Source organism: Dendronephthya gigantea, unplaced genomic scaffold (assembly GCF_004324835.1).
Source record: "Dendronephthya gigantea isolate DGI-Jeju-01 unplaced genomic scaffold, DenGig_1.0 000154F, whole genome shotgun sequence".
In the NCBI taxonomy this organism is placed as follows: domain Eukaryota; kingdom Metazoa; phylum Cnidaria; class Anthozoa; order Malacalcyonacea; family Nephtheidae; genus Dendronephthya; species Dendronephthya gigantea.
The window spans coordinates 279610-301305 of record NW_021163164.1 but is presented as its reverse complement, the minus strand read 5'-3'; the positions used below and the strand labels follow the sequence as shown (position 1 = coordinate 301305).

The 21696-nt window shown below is 37.0% G+C and overlaps 2 protein-coding genes across 2 annotated transcripts; one reads left to right on the top strand and one right to left on the bottom strand.

Moving 5' to 3' along the window:
• Positions 1–164: 164 nt before the first annotated feature.
• On the bottom strand, positions 165–5943 carry LOC114537223 (uncharacterized protein C19orf44-like). Its single transcript, XM_028558360.1, has 5 exons — positions 5569–5943; positions 2811–3628; positions 2019–2187; positions 1547–1710; positions 165–882 (listed from the first exon to the last, which is right to left on the bottom strand). Exons 1-5 carry the CDS (start codon positions 5834–5836, stop codon positions 844–846), a joined length of 1458 nt encoding a protein of 485 aa, XP_028414161.1. The 5' UTR covers positions 5837–5943; the 3' UTR covers positions 165–843.
• A 3856-nt stretch (positions 5944–9799) lies between these two features.
• Positions 9800–18703, top strand: LOC114537231 (programmed cell death protein 4-like). The gene is made up of 13 exons (XM_028558370.1): positions 9800–10250; positions 11715–11821; positions 12021–12095; positions 12419–12454; positions 12816–12860; positions 12944–12982; positions 13437–13515; positions 14071–14132; positions 15095–15358; positions 15680–15739; positions 15993–16103; positions 16399–16538; positions 17477–18703. The coding sequence occupies exons 1-13, from the start codon at positions 10001–10003 to the stop codon at positions 17526–17528; spliced, it is 1320 nt and encodes a 439-aa protein (XP_028414171.1). The 5' UTR covers positions 9800–10000; the 3' UTR covers positions 17529–18703.
• The last annotated feature ends 2993 nt before the right edge of the window (positions 18704–21696 follow it).

Genomic DNA, 21696 nt, shown 5'->3' with positions numbered 1-21696 from the left:
ATTTAATATAGCTCTGGGTTGAGGTTAGGGTTAATGTTAGGGCGTTTTGCCTTGATGTTATGTCATTTTGGTGGTTGGGATTTGGGAAAAAGTGACGACCATGTGAATATATGCAAAAGTATTAGCAGCGAGTTACCATAAATATTTTAAATTAGACAAAAATGTAAATTTAAAGAATATTCTTTATTTAAAAAAAATAACATTTCCGTTCTATTCAACAATTGATTTTCAAGGGAGCAAAATCCTTTGACCAAGATACTGAGCAACTAAAATCGGACGACCAAAGGCCCGTTTGAGGAAGACCCGGACGCGATCCGACAACGCGACGCGATTTTCACGAATTTTTCAGTTTTCAAAAGCTGCTAACCTTGACAATGTTGTGTATTCTCGGTAATTACTGATTGATGGTACCGCATTTTGACTGGTCTTGTACCCATACTCTCTCAAAATTTTCTCTCAGAATTGAATTTATTTATGTATGAAAATGAAAAATTCGCGTCGCGTTAGCGAATCACGTCCAGTGTGTGTGGGGCTTTTACACATGCAATTTATTCCCGCGATTTTCGTTTTTTGATGAATGAAGACGAGGAGATAGCTATGAATGCTCTGATATAAGGACCCTCATTGGAACACCCATAATTTAACCTAGACGAAAATCGCAGCATATCGCGTCGTGTGCGCCTGGTTTAATCGTAAGAATCGGTGATTATCGGATAGACAACACATAATGGATCCCCGATTCTCGGGCAAGTATGACCCAGAACCAAGTGTTTGGAAGCAATTCTTCATGCCTCTGGATGCGAAATTAGTTCATCTTTGTCCATTCATTTTTGATTAACAGGTTCACGTTTCATCCGGACGGTTTCTGTTCTCATCAATGTACTATAATATAGAGAAGGTAATATTTTGATAATATTTTTGTGGTTTATTTATGAAACAGCAACATCGTCTTTTTGTACATCGTTGCCATGTTCACATGTTGGTCAGAAGATTGATCGAAGCCGAAGGAAAACTTTAGGATCAAATCAGAAACATTGAGAGAAATGAAACTCATGTTTTTCGGCAGGAATTAAACCTACGGCTACGCCTCTGCGATTGCTGTAAAGCTGCTACCAATCAACGGGGTAACATGCTTATACATCCTCCAAGATTACCCAAGATTGGGAACCGTGAAATTAATTTGAAGTATTGAAATAAGTGAGTATTAGCTACATTTAAACAAGGACAAGGTTCAAGCAGCAGTGGGCCATCTTGGCAATACCATGTTTAAGTTGATCCAGATTCATAAACTTATTTCAGAAATTCAGAGCTCAAAATCATGCAAGTAAGTCGTAGTGCTTTATTACGAGACAATAGAAAGTTGGGTTAACGGCCCGAGACCGCTTGTATAAAACTCTTATACAGTGCCCATTTCTTTCCCTTAATATAGCTAAAGTTAAGTACATTTTTATACAGAGCTACGAAGAACCGTGCTCGTCCGAATAGACGAAAATTTACATTTGGAAACGATATTCCTGTCTGAAACACGCATATATTAGTTGCATACCTGTAAAGTGTCTTCTAAGGTCGTATATCTGTATGTTGTGTCGAGGTTTCTTGTGTAAGATTCGTACATTCGTCGACTGTTGTCGACAAATTGTTGAACCAAACTGAGCTGTTGGCGGAGCATGTCTGTCAAGGCTATTACCGCTGGGTTGTATGCAGTAACGGCTAGATATAATAAACAAAGCTAAAATATAGATTAATCTCCGATATATATTCGGCAAAAACTTTTTATTTGTGAATCTGTTGGTGATCGAATTACTTATAGAAAGACCATTGACCACGAGCACCCTAAAAACAAGGGTTCCGCTGTTCAAAAGTAAAATTCTGAAAAAAATCGTCACTGATCGCTATATAGTACAGTGCTATTACTAGCTCTATTCTCAAAGGTTATTTTTGTTGCAGGCTGCTGGAAAACTAATGGACCTAAATAAAACACTGGAGTGATTGAGTAGAGACAGAACGATACAATGTACCTTCGACGGCATCAGCATCGACCGCATGGCGAGCGATAGGACTGGGGTCGACATAACGATGACCAAGTGATGGACCGAGCGTTGCCATACCAACAGCTAATTTTGGTCCGCCAACGTCATCCATATTTACTTGGGTAGCGACATCGTGAGAGCACGCATTTATTTTATGCTGTATTTCAGAAATAAGTAATTACGTTACTGCCGCGATAGGAAGGATTTTCACGACTAAAGGTATATTTTAATGGTTAGGGCTACAGGTTACGTCGGTTTTGTTCCGTATAGCTGCGATATTATACCAACACACACCCGTGTATTATCAGATGAGTTTAAAAATTGTTGCCAAAGTAACCTTAAGGTTGTACACCACAAAAAGGTCATTTGCATCTTAACATACTTAATACCTGTTTTTTAGAGTCTAGTTCACAGCAGAGACATCAGTGTGCCAAATATGTCGTTTTAGAGCTTAGTTTTATGGTAGAACAATGGGAGAGTTTCTGCCGCAATAACTTCAGTACGATTGCGCAAAAAATATTTCTCTTTGGACGTGTATCTAAACTCCGAAACGACTGCTGAAGCGAACTTGTTCACAGCACGTGAATGTCCGAGCATGTTAGAATGTTAGATCAATCACACATTCAACATATTTCAATATTTCTGTTTTTATATAAATATGCAAATTATCTTTTTGTGGTGTACCACCTTAAGACAAGCTGTCAAGAAAATTTGTGTTGGCACACTTAGTTCTAAACGTTAAAAAATTGTGCCAATTTGTAAAACTAAATTAATACTGACCTTACTCGTCGTTTTACTTATTTCAGCAACCGAGGTCACTTTAGAAGATAAAACAACTGAATTTTTGCCCAAGCCAGACTGAGTGTAGCTGTCAGTTTCGTTTATTTTGCTAGAAAGACTTGCGGAATCAGAAAAATCAGTTGTGTAGGAATCTTCAGATTTCTTGGAGGTTCCGTGCCCTCTGCTGTCCGACTTGGATCGGCTTGAGGAAGTCCTCTTTTCTTTTCGTGAATCAAGAGAGCTGTAGCTGTGCTCGCTCGTTTGCTGCGAGCTTCGTTTAGTTTTCTTTTTACTTTTAGATTTCGAATGTCTTGAATCACTACGCGTCTTTGAGTGTCCACTTTTGGACGAAGTTTTGTGCAAACTTTGGTCTGTTTCATCATAGACAACCCTCTCAGATTTCGGACTATCCTTTTGTTGACGAGATTCATTATTCCTCTTTAAATTACTTGATATTGTATCTTGTTTAGAGCCTTGACTCAAATCTTCTTCAATTTCTTCTGTGATTTCGTCTAAAGTGTGTACCTCCTCAGAATCAGCGCTGCTTAAATCCTTCCCTGTTGACCTAACATATCTGTCGATTACTTCCTCTGATTCATCTTGGCTCAAAGTCATTTTCACGTTTTTCGTTAATTTTTGGGGAGCGTCGGATAACTCGAGGTCCGGCATAAGGTTCACTGCTTGAAATGGTCTGATGGAACTCGGTTCTGAGACCTCTGTCTTGTTTTCTTCTGTCGCAACAGAAGGCAGGGCCATAATGTTTGGAAGAAAATCATTATCGCTTGCTTCATTCTTGTCCGCTTCCTCGTCAATTGGAGCTACCCGAATCAATAAATGAGTATTAACTTGTAAGTCTTTCTGTATAAGGAATGCATTAAAGCAGAAAAAAGATCAGATAAGGGATATATCTACCTCATCCCCAGTTCCCTTAAGTTAAAACGTGGGTCACTGAAACTGATCTGTATGAATACACTGGACTGAGTATTTAGCTCGCCAGTTACAGTGTTGAGTATGCCAATCCATTCCTTGCTCAATTTTTCTAATAACTATATAATACAACTTCTCTTGATATTTTGCAGTTTGGTTTTTCTTACTTGCATTAGTCTCTGTTAATATCTACTGTGAATTGATCAGAATAAATGAAAGAAAATGTCATGGATATATATGGTGGTATATGAAGGGACAAAAAGACAAATGATAAAATAAAAAGTAAGTATAATACAATATAATGAATGACTCATAGACAGATTTTAATAGTACTGCAACAGAAATTTATGGCAAAAAAGTCTTAAGTGATGCCAAAACAAGTTTAATTGCTGAGATTCAGTAGATTCAGTTATTGTTTTAAATGCAAACAACCTTGACCTGTACCGGTTAAAAAATCTGTTTTTAAATATGGGTAGTTGTCCTGGCCTAAACATATTAAAAAACCCTGGCATATTAAAAAAACCTGGATTACTATTAAACCAAGTCTAGTCTAGGCCAAGACTATATTGGGGGGGGTGGGATAACATGAATATATGAATAGGTGCCCACCCCCCCACCCCCATTATTGTCTCCGATATGTATGCCACTGGTCTAGGCTGCAGTTCCCTGCTTGAGAAAAATTACAGATATATCACTAATTCATGGAATTGTAGCCTAAATGGATGCTTAGTGTACTGTCATAATGCCAACTGCACTTTTTTTTCACCAATGTGGAAGCACAACCAAGAAATCAGGCAAGAGATTTTTTAAAACATCTTCTATTTATTTATCATTTGTTTTAAAATCTTAGGTGTGAAATTTGCATGCTTTCAGTCTGGGTCCACAACCACTGCTAGCTAAACATTTATTTGACCCAAATTGCATTATGTGTAGCCTACACCAAAGATCTTTGGTCATAACAATGTAATCATTTGTATTTAGATGTACACATTATAATGTACATGCTACACAGAATGCGCAACTTGGGTTAAATGTGTGCTGCTCTGCATATATGGTATGAATATAGAACTCAGGAATGATTCGTCCAGATTGTTTACACATCTTGGGGGTAAGTTATTCTTATTTAACTTTTAATGGTACACTATGTTGCATGCAATATTATATGTGGTATTCTTGGCAGTGTAATCAACATGTGACTAGATTGACAGTTAATGTTCCTCCTTTCTGTGTGCTGTCTTGCTGTAATATGTAAAATGTAATTGTTCCAGAATAAATACAGGAAATCTATTATATTCAAGGTAGTTTACTGCATGATATTAATCATGAATACTAGTGGTATAATAACAGGCCTGACTAGCCACGGACTGGTCCTACTAATAACAACAACCAGCAACAAGTTAATAATGATTATAAACTGTCTATCAGTAATTATTAACTTAATATTCTTGTATGTTTGCATGGTGACAGTCAATAAGTAATTTAGCTTGTAATTTAATACTGCAAAGCTTTCGGTCTGTTACCCACTGATACTTACATGGTGTACCTACAAGCTAAATTACTTAATTATTAACTTGTTGTAGGTTGCTGTCGGTTATTAGTAGGACCCGCCACTGACCTGTAGAGATGATAGTTAATTGCATGATGTTCACAGATATACACACTTAAATTCGCTGTAGCATATTATTTCAGAAAACCATTCGTTCTCTACGAGTGCACAATACGAATACTTTTCCAAAATAACGGCTGGAGATTACGGTCCTACTAATAACCGACAACAACCGTCAACAACGGAGATTACGGTGAATTATATACAAATGAAATTATTTTATACCTTCTCCATCAGATACAGAGGAAATTGAGACATCTGGTGTCCTATCAATCACTCTATCAAATGTATTTCCAGTCCATAAACGATTTAGTCGATTTACTCCGGATTTTTCCTTCATTTTTCCTAAATACTGTTCTAACTCGTTATCGGAAAATGACAGGTCGTCTTCATCCATGAGGCTGGATTTTACAGTCAAAGAATTGCTCAACGATGTTTGAGAAATTGACCTTGTCTTTTGAAACGATGCTCGCCATTTTGCTTTTGTAGACATCTGATCCCTTTTTAATGAAATGAAGTGTAAATAAAAGGGAATTTTTGCCTCAAAATGTTTGTTTATAAACCTACATATTTTTAAATTTTAATAACAAAACAAACGAGATCTTGATATTGTGGGACAAATGGGAATACTGGGATGTTTAGGTACAACCAGGTACAGTTACTTAAAATATGATCACGTGGTCACACGTGATCATCGAACAGATGGATTTATGATTTATTGAAAGCCGAAGGCGCCATTCTGGGTTCAGAGTATAAAGCAGCAGAACAATTACTATATTGCTCCTTTTAGTATTCTCGTTAAATGCTAATATGGATTTAAAACAAAGTAATTTTCGTAAAAAGCGATTTTCACAAGGTAGGGATTTGGTTAGACATCAAAGGACACACACTGGAGAGAAATCTTATGAATGTGATGTTTGTAAGAAGAGATTTTCACGTGGTAGTAGTTTGGTTAGTCATCAAAGAACACACACTGGGAGAAACCTTATGAATGTGATGTTTGTAAGAAGAGATTTTCACGTGGTAGTAGTTTGGTTAGTCATCAAAGAACACACACTGGAGAAAAACTTATGAATGTGATGTTTGTAAGAAGAGATTTTCACGTGGTAGTAGTTTGGTTAGTCATCAAAGAACACACACTGGAGAGAAACCTTATGAATGTGATGTTTGTAAGAAGAGATTTTCTGATGGTACTAGTTTGGTTCAACATCAAAGAACACACACTGGAGAGAAACCTTATGAATGTGATATTTGTAAGATGAGATTTTCACAGGGTAGTAGTTTGGTCAAACATCAAAGAACACACACTGGAGAAAAACCTTATGAATGTGTTGTTTGTAAGAAGAGATTTTCACTGGTTAGTAGTTTGGTTAATCATCAAAGAACACACACTGGAGAAAAACCTTATGAATGTGATGTTTGTGAGACGAAATTTTCACAAGTTAGTCATTTGGTTAGTCATCAAAGGACACACACTGGAGAAAAACCTTATGAATGTGATGTTTGTGAGAAGAAATTTTCACGTGGAAGTAATTTGGTTAGACATCAAAGAACACATACTGGAGAGAAACCTTATGAATGTGATGTCTGTAAGATGAGATTTTCTAACAGTAATGGTTTGGTTAGTCATCAAAGAACACACACTGGAGAGAAACCTTATGAATGTGATGTTTGTAAGAAGAAATTTTCACGTCGTAGTAATTTGGTTAGTCATCAAAGAACACACAATGGAGAGAAACCTTATGAATGTGATGTTTGTAAGAAGAAATTTTCACATGGTAGTGACTTGGTTAGTCATCAAAGAACACATACTGGAGAGAAACCTTATGAATGTGATGTTTGCATGAAGAGATTTACTCGATCAGGCCATTTAACAAGACATAAAAAAAGGAAACACATATGAGAGAAAAGAGTACAATCAAACCATTGAAAGACTAAATTAGACTGTCAATTTTTTAGCAATATATAGAAACACAATGCATGTGTTTTGTCATATGCAAAATTTCAAGTAATTTTAAGACGTAAAGACAACTTTTCTGTTTTGACCATAGTTGAAATTATCTCCTATTTTCATCTCTAAGTCTTCAATCAACCTTGTATGTGCAGTCAAAGCTTTCATTCAAGTGAGCCCAGTCTCCAAAGAAAGCAGTCCATAAGTTTATGTTCATATTATTGAGAGGTAATATTTTTTGATGTAAATAGTTCTTACATGCAAGTGGAAAGTTTGGTGGTATTTTTGTGTTTTATAAATTTATGTTAGGTTTTAACAATAAGTTTTCCTGGTTTGAAATGTTTTCTTGCATTGAACTTAGCTCTACGAAAGAGTTTCCACTAGAAAACTATGAACAAGACTCTTTTATCAACGTTTACGGCCTTGTTTTGCGTTTATTAATCAAAGTCATAGAGTACTCATAGGATTTAACAATAATTGTGCTCAGCAATCGTTACTCCAGACTATTTATGAGACCAGTGTTGGTTAAGAATATCAGCTGCGGATTCAATGGCTGCGGATTTCCTGATCATTTTTATTATCCTCTAACGCAAAATATGATCACGTGGAAGACTGGAATGCGCCATTTTTTAACTGGCATTTGCACAGAATAGACATTATGCAAAAAATGGACACTATGATATACTACCATTGTATATAATGTCTATTTTTTGCTCGGTTAACTGTTATAAATAACAGGAACGCTACCTTATCGTTTTCGTGAACCCAAAATTTCCTGAAGACTAAAGTCGCTAAAGTCCCGCAAATTTTTTGCTTCATTCGCGGGTGACAAGGGCCTTTTGATCATCGTTTTGTCAACAATTTTTATTAGTACATCCGACATTGCTTCGTTTTGATCGAATATAATTGTAGTATTACCCATTAAAACAACAAAAATCGGGAAATACAACTACGAGGAGTGCGATTCAGAGAAGGCTTCTAGAACTATGAACTGAGAAATCAAGGTATATAGAAAATAGTGAAAATTTTATGGCATTTTGTGGCAAAAGGGTATACATGGGCCATTTTTTGTATACGAAGGCAGTATATTTTTAGGCCAAATATATTTTAGGCCAAATCGGCTGTGTCACTGGAGATGCAGAGCGAATTTGAAAGAACTTTTGTTTTTTTCGTTTCATGGTTTTAAATGTTTTTTTTTATGGGATTATAATGGAATTAATCTTAAATTCAACCAGGTGAACTGTTTTACAAATTACGACATAGGTAGCCCAAGTGCCCAACAATCAGGTTTTTGATGAAACAAGACACTCTTGCCAGTCTCAAATATTTTTTGACCACGCGCTGAATTACGTACATCACTAGCTCGGGTCACGTATATAGTATACCTTAGGTAATGGAGTTGCCGATCGCATTGGAAACAAATTCTCAAGTAGTGCAATTTCGACAACAATATTTGTACGAAACGGATATCCTAAAGCTAAAATTTCATCGCAAAATACTTATGTTTAATTAATTCCAAGTGACTAGATGGCAAAAATTGTATTAATTATAGAGTAAAACAAATCATTGCCCCGAGGCTCTACGCATTTTCCTAGCAAAGAACGTCTTACTCCGCATTTCCAAAAATAGGTCCATAAAATGCATTCCACTAACATCAAGAATGTCTCACCTGCCAGGAAATACTAACAAAATCAGTTATTTATCTCCCTATAAAAATTTTTGGTTGTTTTTATCATATTTTTAATACGAAATAAAAATAAAAAACTTTTGTTTTGCCCGTGTTTGTTTTTGACTTTTTGCGTGTAAAGACTGGGGGTGACTTAGTTTCAACTTCCTATTATATGTAATTGGGCGCTTCTAAAGCCGGTTTTCCGCTAGCGATATTTTTCGCGCGAAGCGACTTTATTTCTTTGTATTTGAGCAATTTGTTCCAGATGGTTGCAGTTGAGAGCTCTGCAACAAAAGTAAAATGTCGTTTCGCGCGAAAAATATCGCTAGTGGAAAACCGGCTTAACGTCGTAAATTACCTTTATTACATGATATTAAAATTTGAAACTACTTTTGAGTGGGCCAGGAACTAAAACCGGCTGTTTTCCATATATATGAAACCGAAGAATAAATGATCGACTTGTGGTTATTGTCAGGGACAGATTTCCGGTTGCCCATATAAAAAAAGCCACTAAAAACGTATAAAGATTTGTAATGACGTAATATGACGGCTGATATTGCATCATGCTGTGTCCTATGTAAAAAATAGCAAAATAAACAATTCCCTTCACAATCCATGGCCCTATGAAGAGATTTGAGCGCGTTTAATGAGGCTTCAAACATTGTACTGTACTAAAATTTATTCTGCAATAAATGCATGTTATCACAGCTGTTTATGCCGTGAAAGTGCTACCAGAAACGTGCGACCAGCACAATAAACGGCAGGTGCAATATTGAATCACACCCCTCCTGCTTGAGGTCACTTGACCAATCAGAGTTGGGAACGGGCTCACGTGAGACGATCGAGAGAAACAACAACAGTAGGAGAACGAATTTACAAAACGTGGTGCTTAGTTTGTTTTGCTCGTAGAAAGCGAAAAGTTTTTACATCAAAAGCGGGGCGAAAGGCTTGTGTATTTGCATTTGGGGGTGTTTATGAACTCGGAGTCATAGTTTGGAAGTAATTCGGGTTGGTTAACGTAGAGAAACTGCTGGAAAATGGCTGATACCTTCCCAACTGCAACGACCCTGCAACCGAGGTCTCCACAGAAAAATGGACAATCGCAGACCGATGGGCATGTGGACAATCATAAGCAGAAGCAGAAGAAAGTCAAAACTTCACATGATAACAGCAAAGAGTTGAACGGCATTAAAACGACGACGGATAACCAGCTTTTCGTGAAATCTGCGAAGGACAAACAGCACGATCGGAAATCACGAAGCGGACGAAAGGGGGAGCCGAAGAAAGGTAGGTTTAATCGAAGATGCTACTATATTTCGATGTTGACATATTTTGTAATAAATCTTGCAACCATTTGTGACAATGTCATCGAGCCCAAAGAGGATATGGCTACATTTGCGTGTTTAACAATCGCCTAATTTGATGCAAATTTTCTAACCCAAGTCATTCGTTGTGGTTTGGATACGAACGATAGTTCTTTTTCCACTAGTGTGTCGAGTGTCGTTTTCTGTGTCAACAGCACATCTCTCCAGACTTCTTTCCATTTCTATATTGAGAAAAGATAAGCGATAAATGGCTTTTGAATATGAGCTACTGTACATGTTATCTCTTGCATAATCAATCAATTACCCTTAGTCCTAGACTAGACAGCTTTAAAATTAGCTTTAATGCTTTGAGGAATTCAAAATTCTGATATAATATCGCAACAGTTCAATGTTTTAATTTGAAATTTTCAATCTTATTAGAGTTGAATCGAATATTTCACCCTAGGAAAATCCTTTCTTGCAAAACGTGCATTTGTGCAGGCGGCGATGACTTTACATGTTTGAATTGACAATGTGGTGGCATGGAAACATGATTTTCGTACGGTGGTTACACCCAATTTATTGTTGTTTTATTCAAATTATTATAAAAGCGATATTTGTTTTTCATACTGAACTTGGTGAGTTTTGCGTTAACAATGTTTCTCTTTGTATCTTATTAGCCTGTGTCTTCCTGTAAAAACATTAAAAACATTATCCCTTTAATCACCAGTCATTTCCTCTCCCCTAGGGAGTTAAAGCATGTGAGTGGGAATTTATTTAGATTTTAAATCCTATACTTCAGGCCCAATGCTGTAAGGCCCAATATATAGACCACTATAACTAAACTTCTATGCTCACATTTGGAAATTCCGATATATTGGTAAAATTTCATAGGATCATCAAAGTTCATAAACAAAGATTTTTCTTGCTGAAAAAGTGATATTTGAACTACTAGAAATTTAACAGAAATGAAAAAATACCAGTAAATGCTTGTCATAGCAATTAATTCATATTTTGTTATTGAATATATTAATATAGTAACAGCTTGAGTAAGCCAATGACTACTGGTTTTTTTACATACGTGAATCCTTACAGAGGCCATGGATTATTGGAAGAAACCAATTTTATTGCCAAAACTTGTGCATCATTTCAGTTTCCAGTCATTTTAGTCATCATTTAGCCTTTCTTGAGCAATATGTAAATGGAGACACAAACTGGCAAACTTAAAAGCATATTTAAGCAATAACCTTCAATTTTCAGTCTATATGTATACTTTTTTAAGTAAAGCCTGATAATGGGGACCAGGAGACCAACCCAATTCAGGAATTATGTTCATCTAACAATTTATATTGAACAAATGTGAAAATTTTGGGAAAATAATTCAGTGAAAGTTTGGCCTCAAAACATCCAATTTGACTGTAATATTTTATCAATTGAATTATCTCAGGTGGTGCAGGTGGAAAAGGGACATGGGGGAAACCAGGGGAAGTTTATGATGATGTGGACATGGTAAATGATGAACAAGACCCAAACTATGACTCCGAGGAAGCCGAGGTACTATAATTTACTGTTGTTTATTAATTTGATTTTCATGCAGATACATATGATTACATTGTATGTGTGTTTCAAAATGCACTCCCTTTAACCCTTTTGTTTGAGTATTTGTAAATAATGATATGAGAAGTTTGAGTTTGAAAAGGGTAGTTTCTAAGAGATAACCTAAAAAAATTCAAGTGCTTACTACTCATTGCAGGAACCATATCTTGAAGAACTTAAGCCAGAATTAACCGAAGAGGAATTTATCAAATTTGTAGAGCCTATTATTCAGGTAAATAAGGCATTGCTGTTATGGTTTTGAGACTCGTAAATTTTGGTTCTACAATTTTTAGACAGCAACATAAGAGTTGAACATAGATAGGTTTTCTGGTCAAATTCATTGGTGTCTCATCGAATGGAAGGCAAATGCACTCTGCAAAGTCATTATGACTACTTAATGCAGTGAACTTTGTTATATTTTGATATTTAATTTTCTAAAGACGTTTTGAAAAATTTTTTAATGCTATCCATAAAACTATAATTATGATTATTATTTTTATTACCTGTGTATGCTCATGCTATAATTGCTCATTCTTTCAACTATTCTTGGTTTAGGAATATTATGAGCATGGTGACACAGAAGAAGTTATTGTAAGTTTTTGATCAATGTTAGATGTCCATTACTTGGAAAGTGAAATTGCATATTTTGGGACCTACTTAAACCATGCTTAATTACCCTGTATAATGGCTTTGCTTTCCACAACAATGGAGTATTGTTTGCAATTGAGTATCAGTCTTAACTTTGATGTAACAAATGCTAATTATTACATAGCTTGGAAGATTTTAAATTATTATTTTAGCCTCTTTAATGCCTACAATATTTCACCTGCTCTTATAACTTTGCAAGAGGGCGTGAGATAGAGACCAAGATTATATTTGATCTGCAATTAATATTTAACATTTTTGGTACTAAGCTGATAATTTTCTTTTCACCTTTCCATTATATTAACAGTTATCCTTGAATGAACTGAACATCCACACATCTATGAAACACAAGGTATGCTTGTTTTGAACAAAAATGATATAATTTGATTATTATCAAATTACAAAAAAGATCTATATTTTATTTCTCTTATTTAGACCCTAGCATTAGCAGTGACCCTTGCAATGGAAAAGAAGGTACTGTACAACAGTTTGATACTTATGTTTACTCTATAAGACTTTATTATGAAGAAAAGTGAACACTGTAGAAACCTGAGGCCGGTTGTATGAAAGCCGGATAGCGCTATCCACCGGATAGTGATTTTTCAACCGTTCTAAAAATGCTCGAAAAGCGATAAAATTTCATTTTTGGGACCAACAATTATTAAAGAGGATACTCGATTTAGTAATACTAAGATTTAATCAAAGTTATAGCAAACAACGGGCGATTTTAAAGCGATTGAGGAAACCACTATCCGGTGGATAGCGCTATCTGGCTTTCATACAACCGGCCCCTGCTTGTAAAACAGAAACATATTTACAAGTTTGAAATTATAACTTGGTAATTTGAGAGCTTAAAATGTAAAAATACTGTAATAGACCTATCCAGTTCAGTAATTATATTGATATTTCTGTACCATTTGTGGTTTAGGATGCCCAAAGAGAAATGGCATCCATTCTCATATCTGATCTTTATGGCGAGGTCGTGACAGAAGATGAAATCTCCCAAGGTAAGTCATATGTACCAGATAGTCAAAAATTCCTGGAATTTTACTGGAATCTAGCCCATTCTCAGACTTTTTTGGCTCTGCACCAAAGAATCATTTAGGCAATTATGCATGCAAGTGGAATATTGTGGTCTTATTAGTCCACTGTGGTGGAGGCTGCATTATTGTAGACTAGTATGGTTAATAATTTAGGTATGTAGATTGCACTATGGTAGTCTACTGTTGTTAATTAAACTGCACTATGATACTCTTCTGTGGTTAATGAAGTAGATTGCGCTATGGTAGTCAGATTTTGTTACAAGACTGCTCTATTGTAGTCGATGGTACCTGTTAATGTGATTACACTATGGTAGTCTACTGTTGTTAATGTGACTCCAGTATGGTAGTCTACAGTTGTTATTGAGACTGCGCTACATGGTAGTCTGTGGTTAATTAAGGAGGCTGTGCTGTACGTGGTAGTCTTACTGTTGTTAATGAGACTGCGCTATGATAGTCTACTGTAGTTGATAAGTTGCTTTAATTTTTATCGCCGCTAGACACAGCACTTTTTATTTTTAGCGTTTATGGACGTTTTGGATGATTTGGAGGATGTTACCCTGGACACCCCTGACGCCCCAGAAGTAAGAAAAATCACTTTTTTAATTAATTTAACGCCTGCTTTACTTTAGCTACTCGCTTATTACTTGCTTTAAAAAAATTAAAATATCCTACAACTATTATTATCATAAAATCTTCACTTTACGTCTTTAGTTTAGCGACAACATTACCTGCACACTTCATTCGCCGGCCGTGTTAAAAACACATTTAGTCATTTATTGTATGACCGAAATTCGTGCAAAAATTGAAAAACTCTTTCGATAACATTTTTAAACCTTAAGCAGTTCAAATGTTAAAATGTGGACGGCATATACAATACTTTATGCAATGGTTTTGGAGTATTTTCTCTGGTTTAATTTCGGAGTAAATACAAAATTCTCCATTTTCGCGCCAAACGTTGTTCTTGCAAAAACCATACTTCAAAAGGATGATTTCGAGCGCGGACTTGGGCAGCCCACTACTAGTAGCGTACTACTAACGTAGCTAATCGGAATTCGCAGTACATGATAGCCCATAGTAACTTTCTGACGGATGCAAAAGAGGGCCTATGCCACAATCTTCATTCATATTGTTCAATGGAATTTAAAGTGTCACGTTTGTACGTGTGTTCATACGTTCACATACGCCAGGGTACGAATCATAAACGACAAATCGCGTAGTGTAAATGGGTCTTAAAATAGACAAAACACTTCTCGACGTTTCGACCTAAGGGCCTTCGTCAGGAAAGTTAATAGACGAAGGCCCTTAGGTCGAAACATCAAAAAGTTGTTTTTTTTTCTATTTTGGGCAGTTGTTTTACCATATTTGATGCTAAGTTATTTGAAGACGCTGCCACGCTGCTCCCTGGTTATATTGTATAGTAACTTTATACTGATCGCTGTTAATCTATACCCATTGTAAATCAATTACGATTTGTGACACTTCACTTGATGTAAAATGATGGTTTAAAGGTCTTCAGAATTCCTCACGGGGTTTTTCTATTCAGGTGTTGGGGAAGTTCATAGCAAGAGCTGTGGCAGATGATTGTCTTCCTCCAGCATTTGTGAAGAACTACACCGAGGACACTGGTGCCGAATCACTTCAGAGAAAAGCGTTGAGTCGAGCTGATGTGTTGCTCAAGATGAAACATGGTATGGTGAGACTCGACAATGTTTGGGGCGTTGGAGGTGGACGGCGACCAGTGAAACAACTGATTAAGAAAATGGTGTTGTTGTTGAAAGAGTATCTTTCTTCTGAAGACATCGAAGAGGTAATTTTGTAACCAGCATGGGTAACCATGCTCTTTCTTGAGAAACATTCAGGTTATACATTCAGGCTTCTATAGAGATCAGTGGGTGCAAGATGATCAACCACAGGGTTAATCAATGATCTACATCGTTTGGCTATCTAGCCTATGTAGGTTGTAAGAATTGCTTGAGGAACAGTTCACTCATCTTTTCGTACTCCACCCCCAGTCATTTGTAAAGACAAAATTATAAACCAGGAATTTAACACCCCCCCCCCCAAGTATATACGTCTGCCTTTCCACTGTATGTATTTTGAAGTTATGGAAGCGTATTTACCCTTGCAGGCCAGTCGTTGTTTGGAGGAACTGGAGGTGCCTCATTTCCACCATGAACTTATCTACGAGGTTAGCTCCTGTTCTGTTAAATTTACTCTCCTAAAACATTTTAGCTTATTTCACATTTAGTTGTGAGCATGTCAAGGTGGTTTATGTACTGAAATATTCCTCCTGTACGAAAAATTGTTTAAAGCAATTACGAAGGACAAAATTGAAACTAGGCTTTAAGAGACCCTCTTTTATAATTTGATACCTACGTCATGATATTTCTCAGCCAATCTTTTAGCTCAAATCTAATTGCTGCTTGCATTTTTGCATTTAGGCCATGGTCATTTTGCTTGACAAAGAGGACCAAAGAGTTGGAAAGAAAATGGTGAAATTGTTCAAAGCGTTTACTTTGAGTAATATTGTCACACCTGATCAATTCACTTCGGTAGGTTGAAATTAGTTTTACAAGTTTCCTTTGTAATCCTGGATCAAATTTAACCCACAATCAGGGAAACTTCTGGTCCGTGAAAAATGTCAATTTAGGGAACTCTTTCCCCCATGGGCAGTTCGTTATTATTGCATACAATTACAGTATATCCTCATTTTTGCCCCATTTAAGCCTTGCGCCCATTTAGGCCTGGGGTAAACTCTCCCCGCTCTTCCCTCTAAGAGGCATGTTGTGAACCTCCTATTGTGTGGGTATCGCATGCAGGTTGTTTTAATTCATTTTTGTTGCATAGGGATTTGAACGAATCTATCGTTCGATGGAGGATCTGAGTCTGGACTCACCTCACGCGTATCAGATTCTGGAGTCTTTCTGCAGCGATTGTCTTCGGGAGAATGTCATCACTGAAGAATTGAAGAGAAAAATGCCGGCAAGGTAAGGGACATGGCATATTTTAACTATATACTGGAGCCCCCAGGCCCTCTTGTTGGCCCCGCCACTTCCTGGACCCATTTGGTCTCGACGTGCGGTCGTCTCTAGGTTTATGCAGGCTGTTGTACTTTTGAAAATGGTGGCAAAGATTTTTAGGGATTCATCTGGGTGTTTGTAAGACTGTAAGTTTCAAGAACAAAAGAACTATGGCGATCAGATAACTGCTAAAATCACAAGAATTGTATTAAATTGCGTCAAATAGCATTTCGGAGATTTCAGTTTTCAAAATTTTTCCACATGGCTCACGCCTGACGGGCTCTTTTGAGCTTAATGGCCCCCCAGTGTAAATTTCTTAAAATATCTCTTGGTGAGGAGGCAAAACGTAATGTTAGTTTTTAAACCATTTTAGCAGTTCTTATACTGGTGTCTATGTATTTTGATAGTTTTAGGGTTTTAGTTTTCCGTCAGGTTTTAAATCAATCTCAATTAAAGTCGTGACAACGACTATCATCAACAAGAAAGACAGTGTGAACGTAGCACACTTTCCTAGACTTGTCCAGGCCAGGTCTAGGCCTCTAGTGTAAATGCGGTTTAATCTAGTTACACATACAAAAGTATACAAAATTTGCCAACTTCGCATGGCTATATTTTCCATATTTTACAAAATTTCGCAGCCAAACTTTGCATTTGCACTAATTTAAGTAAGATCTTTCTAGCTGTGATGATTTATTTTCTTCTAGTTACTTCTAGTTACGGTCAAAAATTAGTCTAAAACGCAAGTCGCCCATTGTTAGCCCAAAATGTTGGTTAGCCCTGTTGTTTTAGTGCTTTCCGGCATTTTTTCAGAGGTTGAAAAAATCACTATCCGGTGGATAGTGAGTTTTTATCGACAAGCTGCCCCGGAGTCAGTATAAACTCATAAATCCATCGTTTGCATTTAGGGGAAGAAAGAGATTCGTCAGTGAGGGTGACGGTGGTGCGCTGAAGCATTAACCTTCCCCTGCAAGCTGAAAACCTGGTTACCCACTCTTTAGGCACTGCCGAAGAGATCTTTCAAATAATTGGTCCTTGTGTATTGTTTCAATATGATAATGAATTGTCAACGGTTTTGTAAATAGAATATGCACAGAGTGGCACCTGTAGGCCGACATGTGGAATTTTTTAATTCCTGGGTATTTTTATGGGGTATGTTGCCTATTCTAAGGTCTGGCGTCTTCAATTTTACTCAAACAGTACTGTGCGGAGGTGTTTGGTCACCTGCTAATAACCTTCGTTAAGTGGAAGTGTCCTATTGAAGAACCTTTAATAATTTCAACTTCATGAAAACCAAAAAAATCGTGATAAAAAACTTTTTGTGATCTAAAACTTCCACACAGTACTGTGGGATTTTTTTTTATGCTTGAGGTCTCCCCAACGGACCTATATATAACAACTTGTATTACCAAACTAGAATTCTTAAATATTCTGGTTCTGATGGTTCAAAGCCGATTAGCTTACCTCAGGATTATCAATACAAATCTGGAGATTGTGTTTTACCTATTGCTTTTTAATCATGTGAGATATGTTTAATGGTTTGGTCTGATAGATTGTTCTCATTTACGTCTAAGATCCGCCTTGTCGGTGCAAATTTAAGAAGAGATGACTCTGAGGTCATGTGAAAACTATCTATAAAGGTTTTAAATTAAAATTTAAAACGAACACCCGATGAGAAATACTTAAACGATAAAATCAATTTTTTTAGGACTAGAAAAAAGTTTAGAGTTAATCGTGCTTTGGACTGCCAACCCGAATTTTTGGCAAGTATAGTCAACGAGTCCAGTTGTAATATAGATTATAGTTAAGTCAGTAATACTTCAGAGGAAATTGTCGACTAGTCCAGAAAAATGCGACTACAAGTGGTGAAAAACGACTTGGCGTAAGCAACGATGACGTCATGCCACAATACCAAATGTCTCGCGTGGGATCCTTTTAGTTGTGTTTCACCCTTGCCAAAGATCCGGGTTCCTCGTATATGCACTGGGTACATGTGGGGTGAATTGTGGATATGATTGCGTACTATGTAGTGATTAGAATTGTATTGTGGGTACCAGGATTTTCAGCTGCCTGTAACAAAGTGTAATGCGGAAAAAAACGTGGCCACTGCCAATAAAACATGCTGTGAAAATTCATTTGTTTTCTTTTTTTCATTGTTGCCTAAGGTGATTTGCTCAATAGCGAGGAAAATATGGGCGTCACTCGTGGCTGTTGACGATTTGACGTTACCAAGGCAGTATGTGGCCTTATAACGGTCACGTTGCAAATTCCTGGAAAGCACGTAAAGACTTCGGGCCTGTTCAAGTGGTCAAACATTTTCCCAGTTAGCGAGCGAAATTTTCGGCAAATTCGCAAGCGAGATGACGCTTATTAACAAATAATACCAAAAACTTGCTTGCGTTCATATCCGTTCATATATATGACGCTAAAAGTTTTCCCACTTACCGAGATCTCGGTAAGCGAGAGAATATGTTTCGTTTTTCCTCATGCCATTTTGCCGGGGTGATTTTCTGTCTAGTCAGAACCGAACCGAACAAAACAATTTGGTTGGTCAGAAACTTTCGCCCATATGAACAGGCCCCCTTAGCATAATATATAAGGGCTGTTTATATGGTCCCACTTAGCCGAGATTCAACGAAGCGCGTGATGATTTTCAGGTAATGAAATGATTATATAACATGATCCTGGCAGTTGTGTAATCATCACAACAATATCATGTGTTTGTTTGGTTAAATAAAGATTTCTGAAGTAAAATCATTTGATTACATTATACATGCATTATACAGTACTGATTAAGAGCTGTATATTGTGTTATAATTATTCACTGTAGCCTATATAAGCTATTCTGCAACCTGATTGGTCGAGAGATCCACCGTATATCATCACGTGCAGCTCATATAAGGTGAGTAGCAAAAACAAAATGGCTGACAGTTTTGCGAACTTCAGTTGACGAAGAAGAAATTTAAACACTTTTGTCGAGAGATTCAAAGCAAATGAAATGAACAAAATATAACAAAAATATTTTGGTGTTATTGAAACTGTCAAAAATCAGCTCTTGCTAAATATACGTTTTGCAATTTGCATGAACAAGAAAGCTGCATGCTTTTGGCTGAGCTACGTACCCGACTCGGCGGCTATCAGCCAATATAATATACCACCCGAACTCGTGGTATAATTGTTAGTTGTTACACTCACAACAAAGACTTTGTTATCATTTTCTTCGCTTTAAACCAGACAAATTTACCCGAAAGAAACTAAATTCGATCGAAATGTCCTTCTAGGATTGAAGCAAGAATGTTTTGCAATCTTTACTTCAGTAATTTCTCCGCATAATGTTTCTTTAAAGTCGGTTTAAGTCGGTTTTTTCCGTATGAAGCCAATTACAGCTTTGTTTCAGCTGATTATTCGGCTGCAACCATCCGGATTAAATGCCGAAAGTATTAACGCCAAACCATTCGACCGAGCAATTCGGCAAGTGATACCCTGCTTCGTTTCGATAAAACAGCGAGTATTTTAGAGGTTAAAAGTTTATCAAAATATCTATAGCAAAATTATTTTCCAACAGACGCCAGCAAACTAATCTAAATGTCACAACGATTGTTACAAAACACAAAATGTTACAATCGTAAAACCCGACGCTCGGTGTTGCCCGGCCTTTGTCGCCTGCAGGGCGTAACTAGAGCGATGATTGGGGGGATAAATATTCACATATTCAGTTCTGCCCGATGAATTTTTTATTGTAAGCTATTGCACTGCACTTACAAAAGAAATCCGTAGGGCAGAACTGGATAGATATTCATCTCCCCAATTATCGCTCTAGCTAGTTACGCCACTGGTTGCGTGGTACGAAAGATGCTTTTAGCAATGTATGTCTGAGTAAAAGAAAATTACAGTACCGCGGCAGCCACGAAACGAAAGTTCATCCAAAACAAATTAAAACCTCTAAAAATACATCTTTTATGTTCAAGAGCTTGTGTTCACCTGTTTATAAAACCTTATCGCTTTCAAGAGAAATCAGTCGAGCATAGGACGAATGTATGATTATGTGCATGCATCCAAGCAAGCTATACGTACGCTTTTAGCCACGGCCCTGTTTTATACGAATGTAATCTAATCATAGCTCATTAATTGACATGATATTTTGATGTTTAGTACGACGAAATGACGAATACAAGCTTATGTTCGATACAGTTTAAGAGTCATGTAAATCATACCAAATTTGCATCCAATACCATTTCGTATCGCTTCACTGGCTTTTCCAGTGATATTAGCCAGCATCGAGGGGCATGTACAATTCAACCGCGTGTAATTGACAGAGACATTGAAATGTTAATGCAGGCTATAAGTGCGTAATTTGAATGAAAATAAGTGCGATCCAGTGCCTGGCATTGTTTTCGCTTATACATGCGTAAACAGCGATTTGGACCGTAACGAAGCTAGCTACGACGTAGAGATGTCTCGACTGATTGCGACCCAAGTCGCTGTAAAAGATTTGCAAAATGTCACCGAGAAACCGGCGACAACAGCGGAGGCGGAACCATCAGAAGAGAAGAAAATCGACTTAAATCCGAAACTTTCACTTGCTTTCAGAGGTATGGAAATTCCATTGCTTAAGTAAATAACTAATCTTGAATTTATATATTAGTCAAGGAGACAAAAAGTTTCATCTTCAAAATTTCTTAAGTTTCCTTTCGAAATTCAACCAGCTGATGCCGTGTTTTTATAAGAATCTAATAAGGCGCTTGAACTAGGCGTGTGAACTTCCGTGAGTTTTGCGTTGTAACGGATTTCGGCAAGTCTTCAGCCAGTAATCCATGCCTATTATAACTGTTGACTTGGAGTACCTCCAGTCACGATTTCGCGAAAATGCGTTTAGACCACGAAAATTTAGCTCAAGTCAAGTTGCCGAATCAGAGAATATTTCAGTCAAACCAATTCGGGTTCTAAATCGCGGCATATGTGACAACAATGAAAGAATGTTAGACACTTGGACTCGATCGCCTTTCCGCTAAACCAGCCTAAACCAGTGATTCGTGTCCAGACGGAAGACAACATTTGTCGAATTGTGGTGTTCGGTATTGCAAGCTAGCGCATCATGCATCATGCTTCTATGCTGCACGGGCACCAG

Excerpts from the sequence above, each read along its gene's own strand:
- LOC114537223 (XM_028558360.1), bottom strand. The coding sequence starts at position 5,836 with ATGTCTACAAAAGCAAAATGGCGAGCATCGTTTCAAAAGACAAGGTCA. Across the intron at positions 2,188-2,810 it reads TAAGTAAAACGACGAGTAAG|CATAAAATAAATGCGTGCTC; the intron begins GTCAGTATTAAT and ends TCTGAAATACAG. Across the intron at positions 883-1,546 it reads CCTTAGAAGACACTTTACAG|TACATTGATGAGAACAGAAA; the intron begins GTATGCAACTAA and ends TCTATATTATAG.
- LOC114537231 (XM_028558370.1), top strand. The coding sequence starts at position 10,001 with ATGGCTGATACCTTCCCAACTGCAACGACCCTGCAACCGAGGTCTCCA. Across the intron at positions 13,516-14,070 it reads AGAAGATGAAATCTCCCAAG|CGTTTATGGACGTTTTGGAT; the intron begins GTAAGTCATATG and ends TTTTATTTTTAG. Across the intron at positions 14,133-15,094 it reads ACACCCCTGACGCCCCAGAA|GTGTTGGGGAAGTTCATAGC; the intron begins GTAAGAAAAATC and ends TTTTCTATTCAG.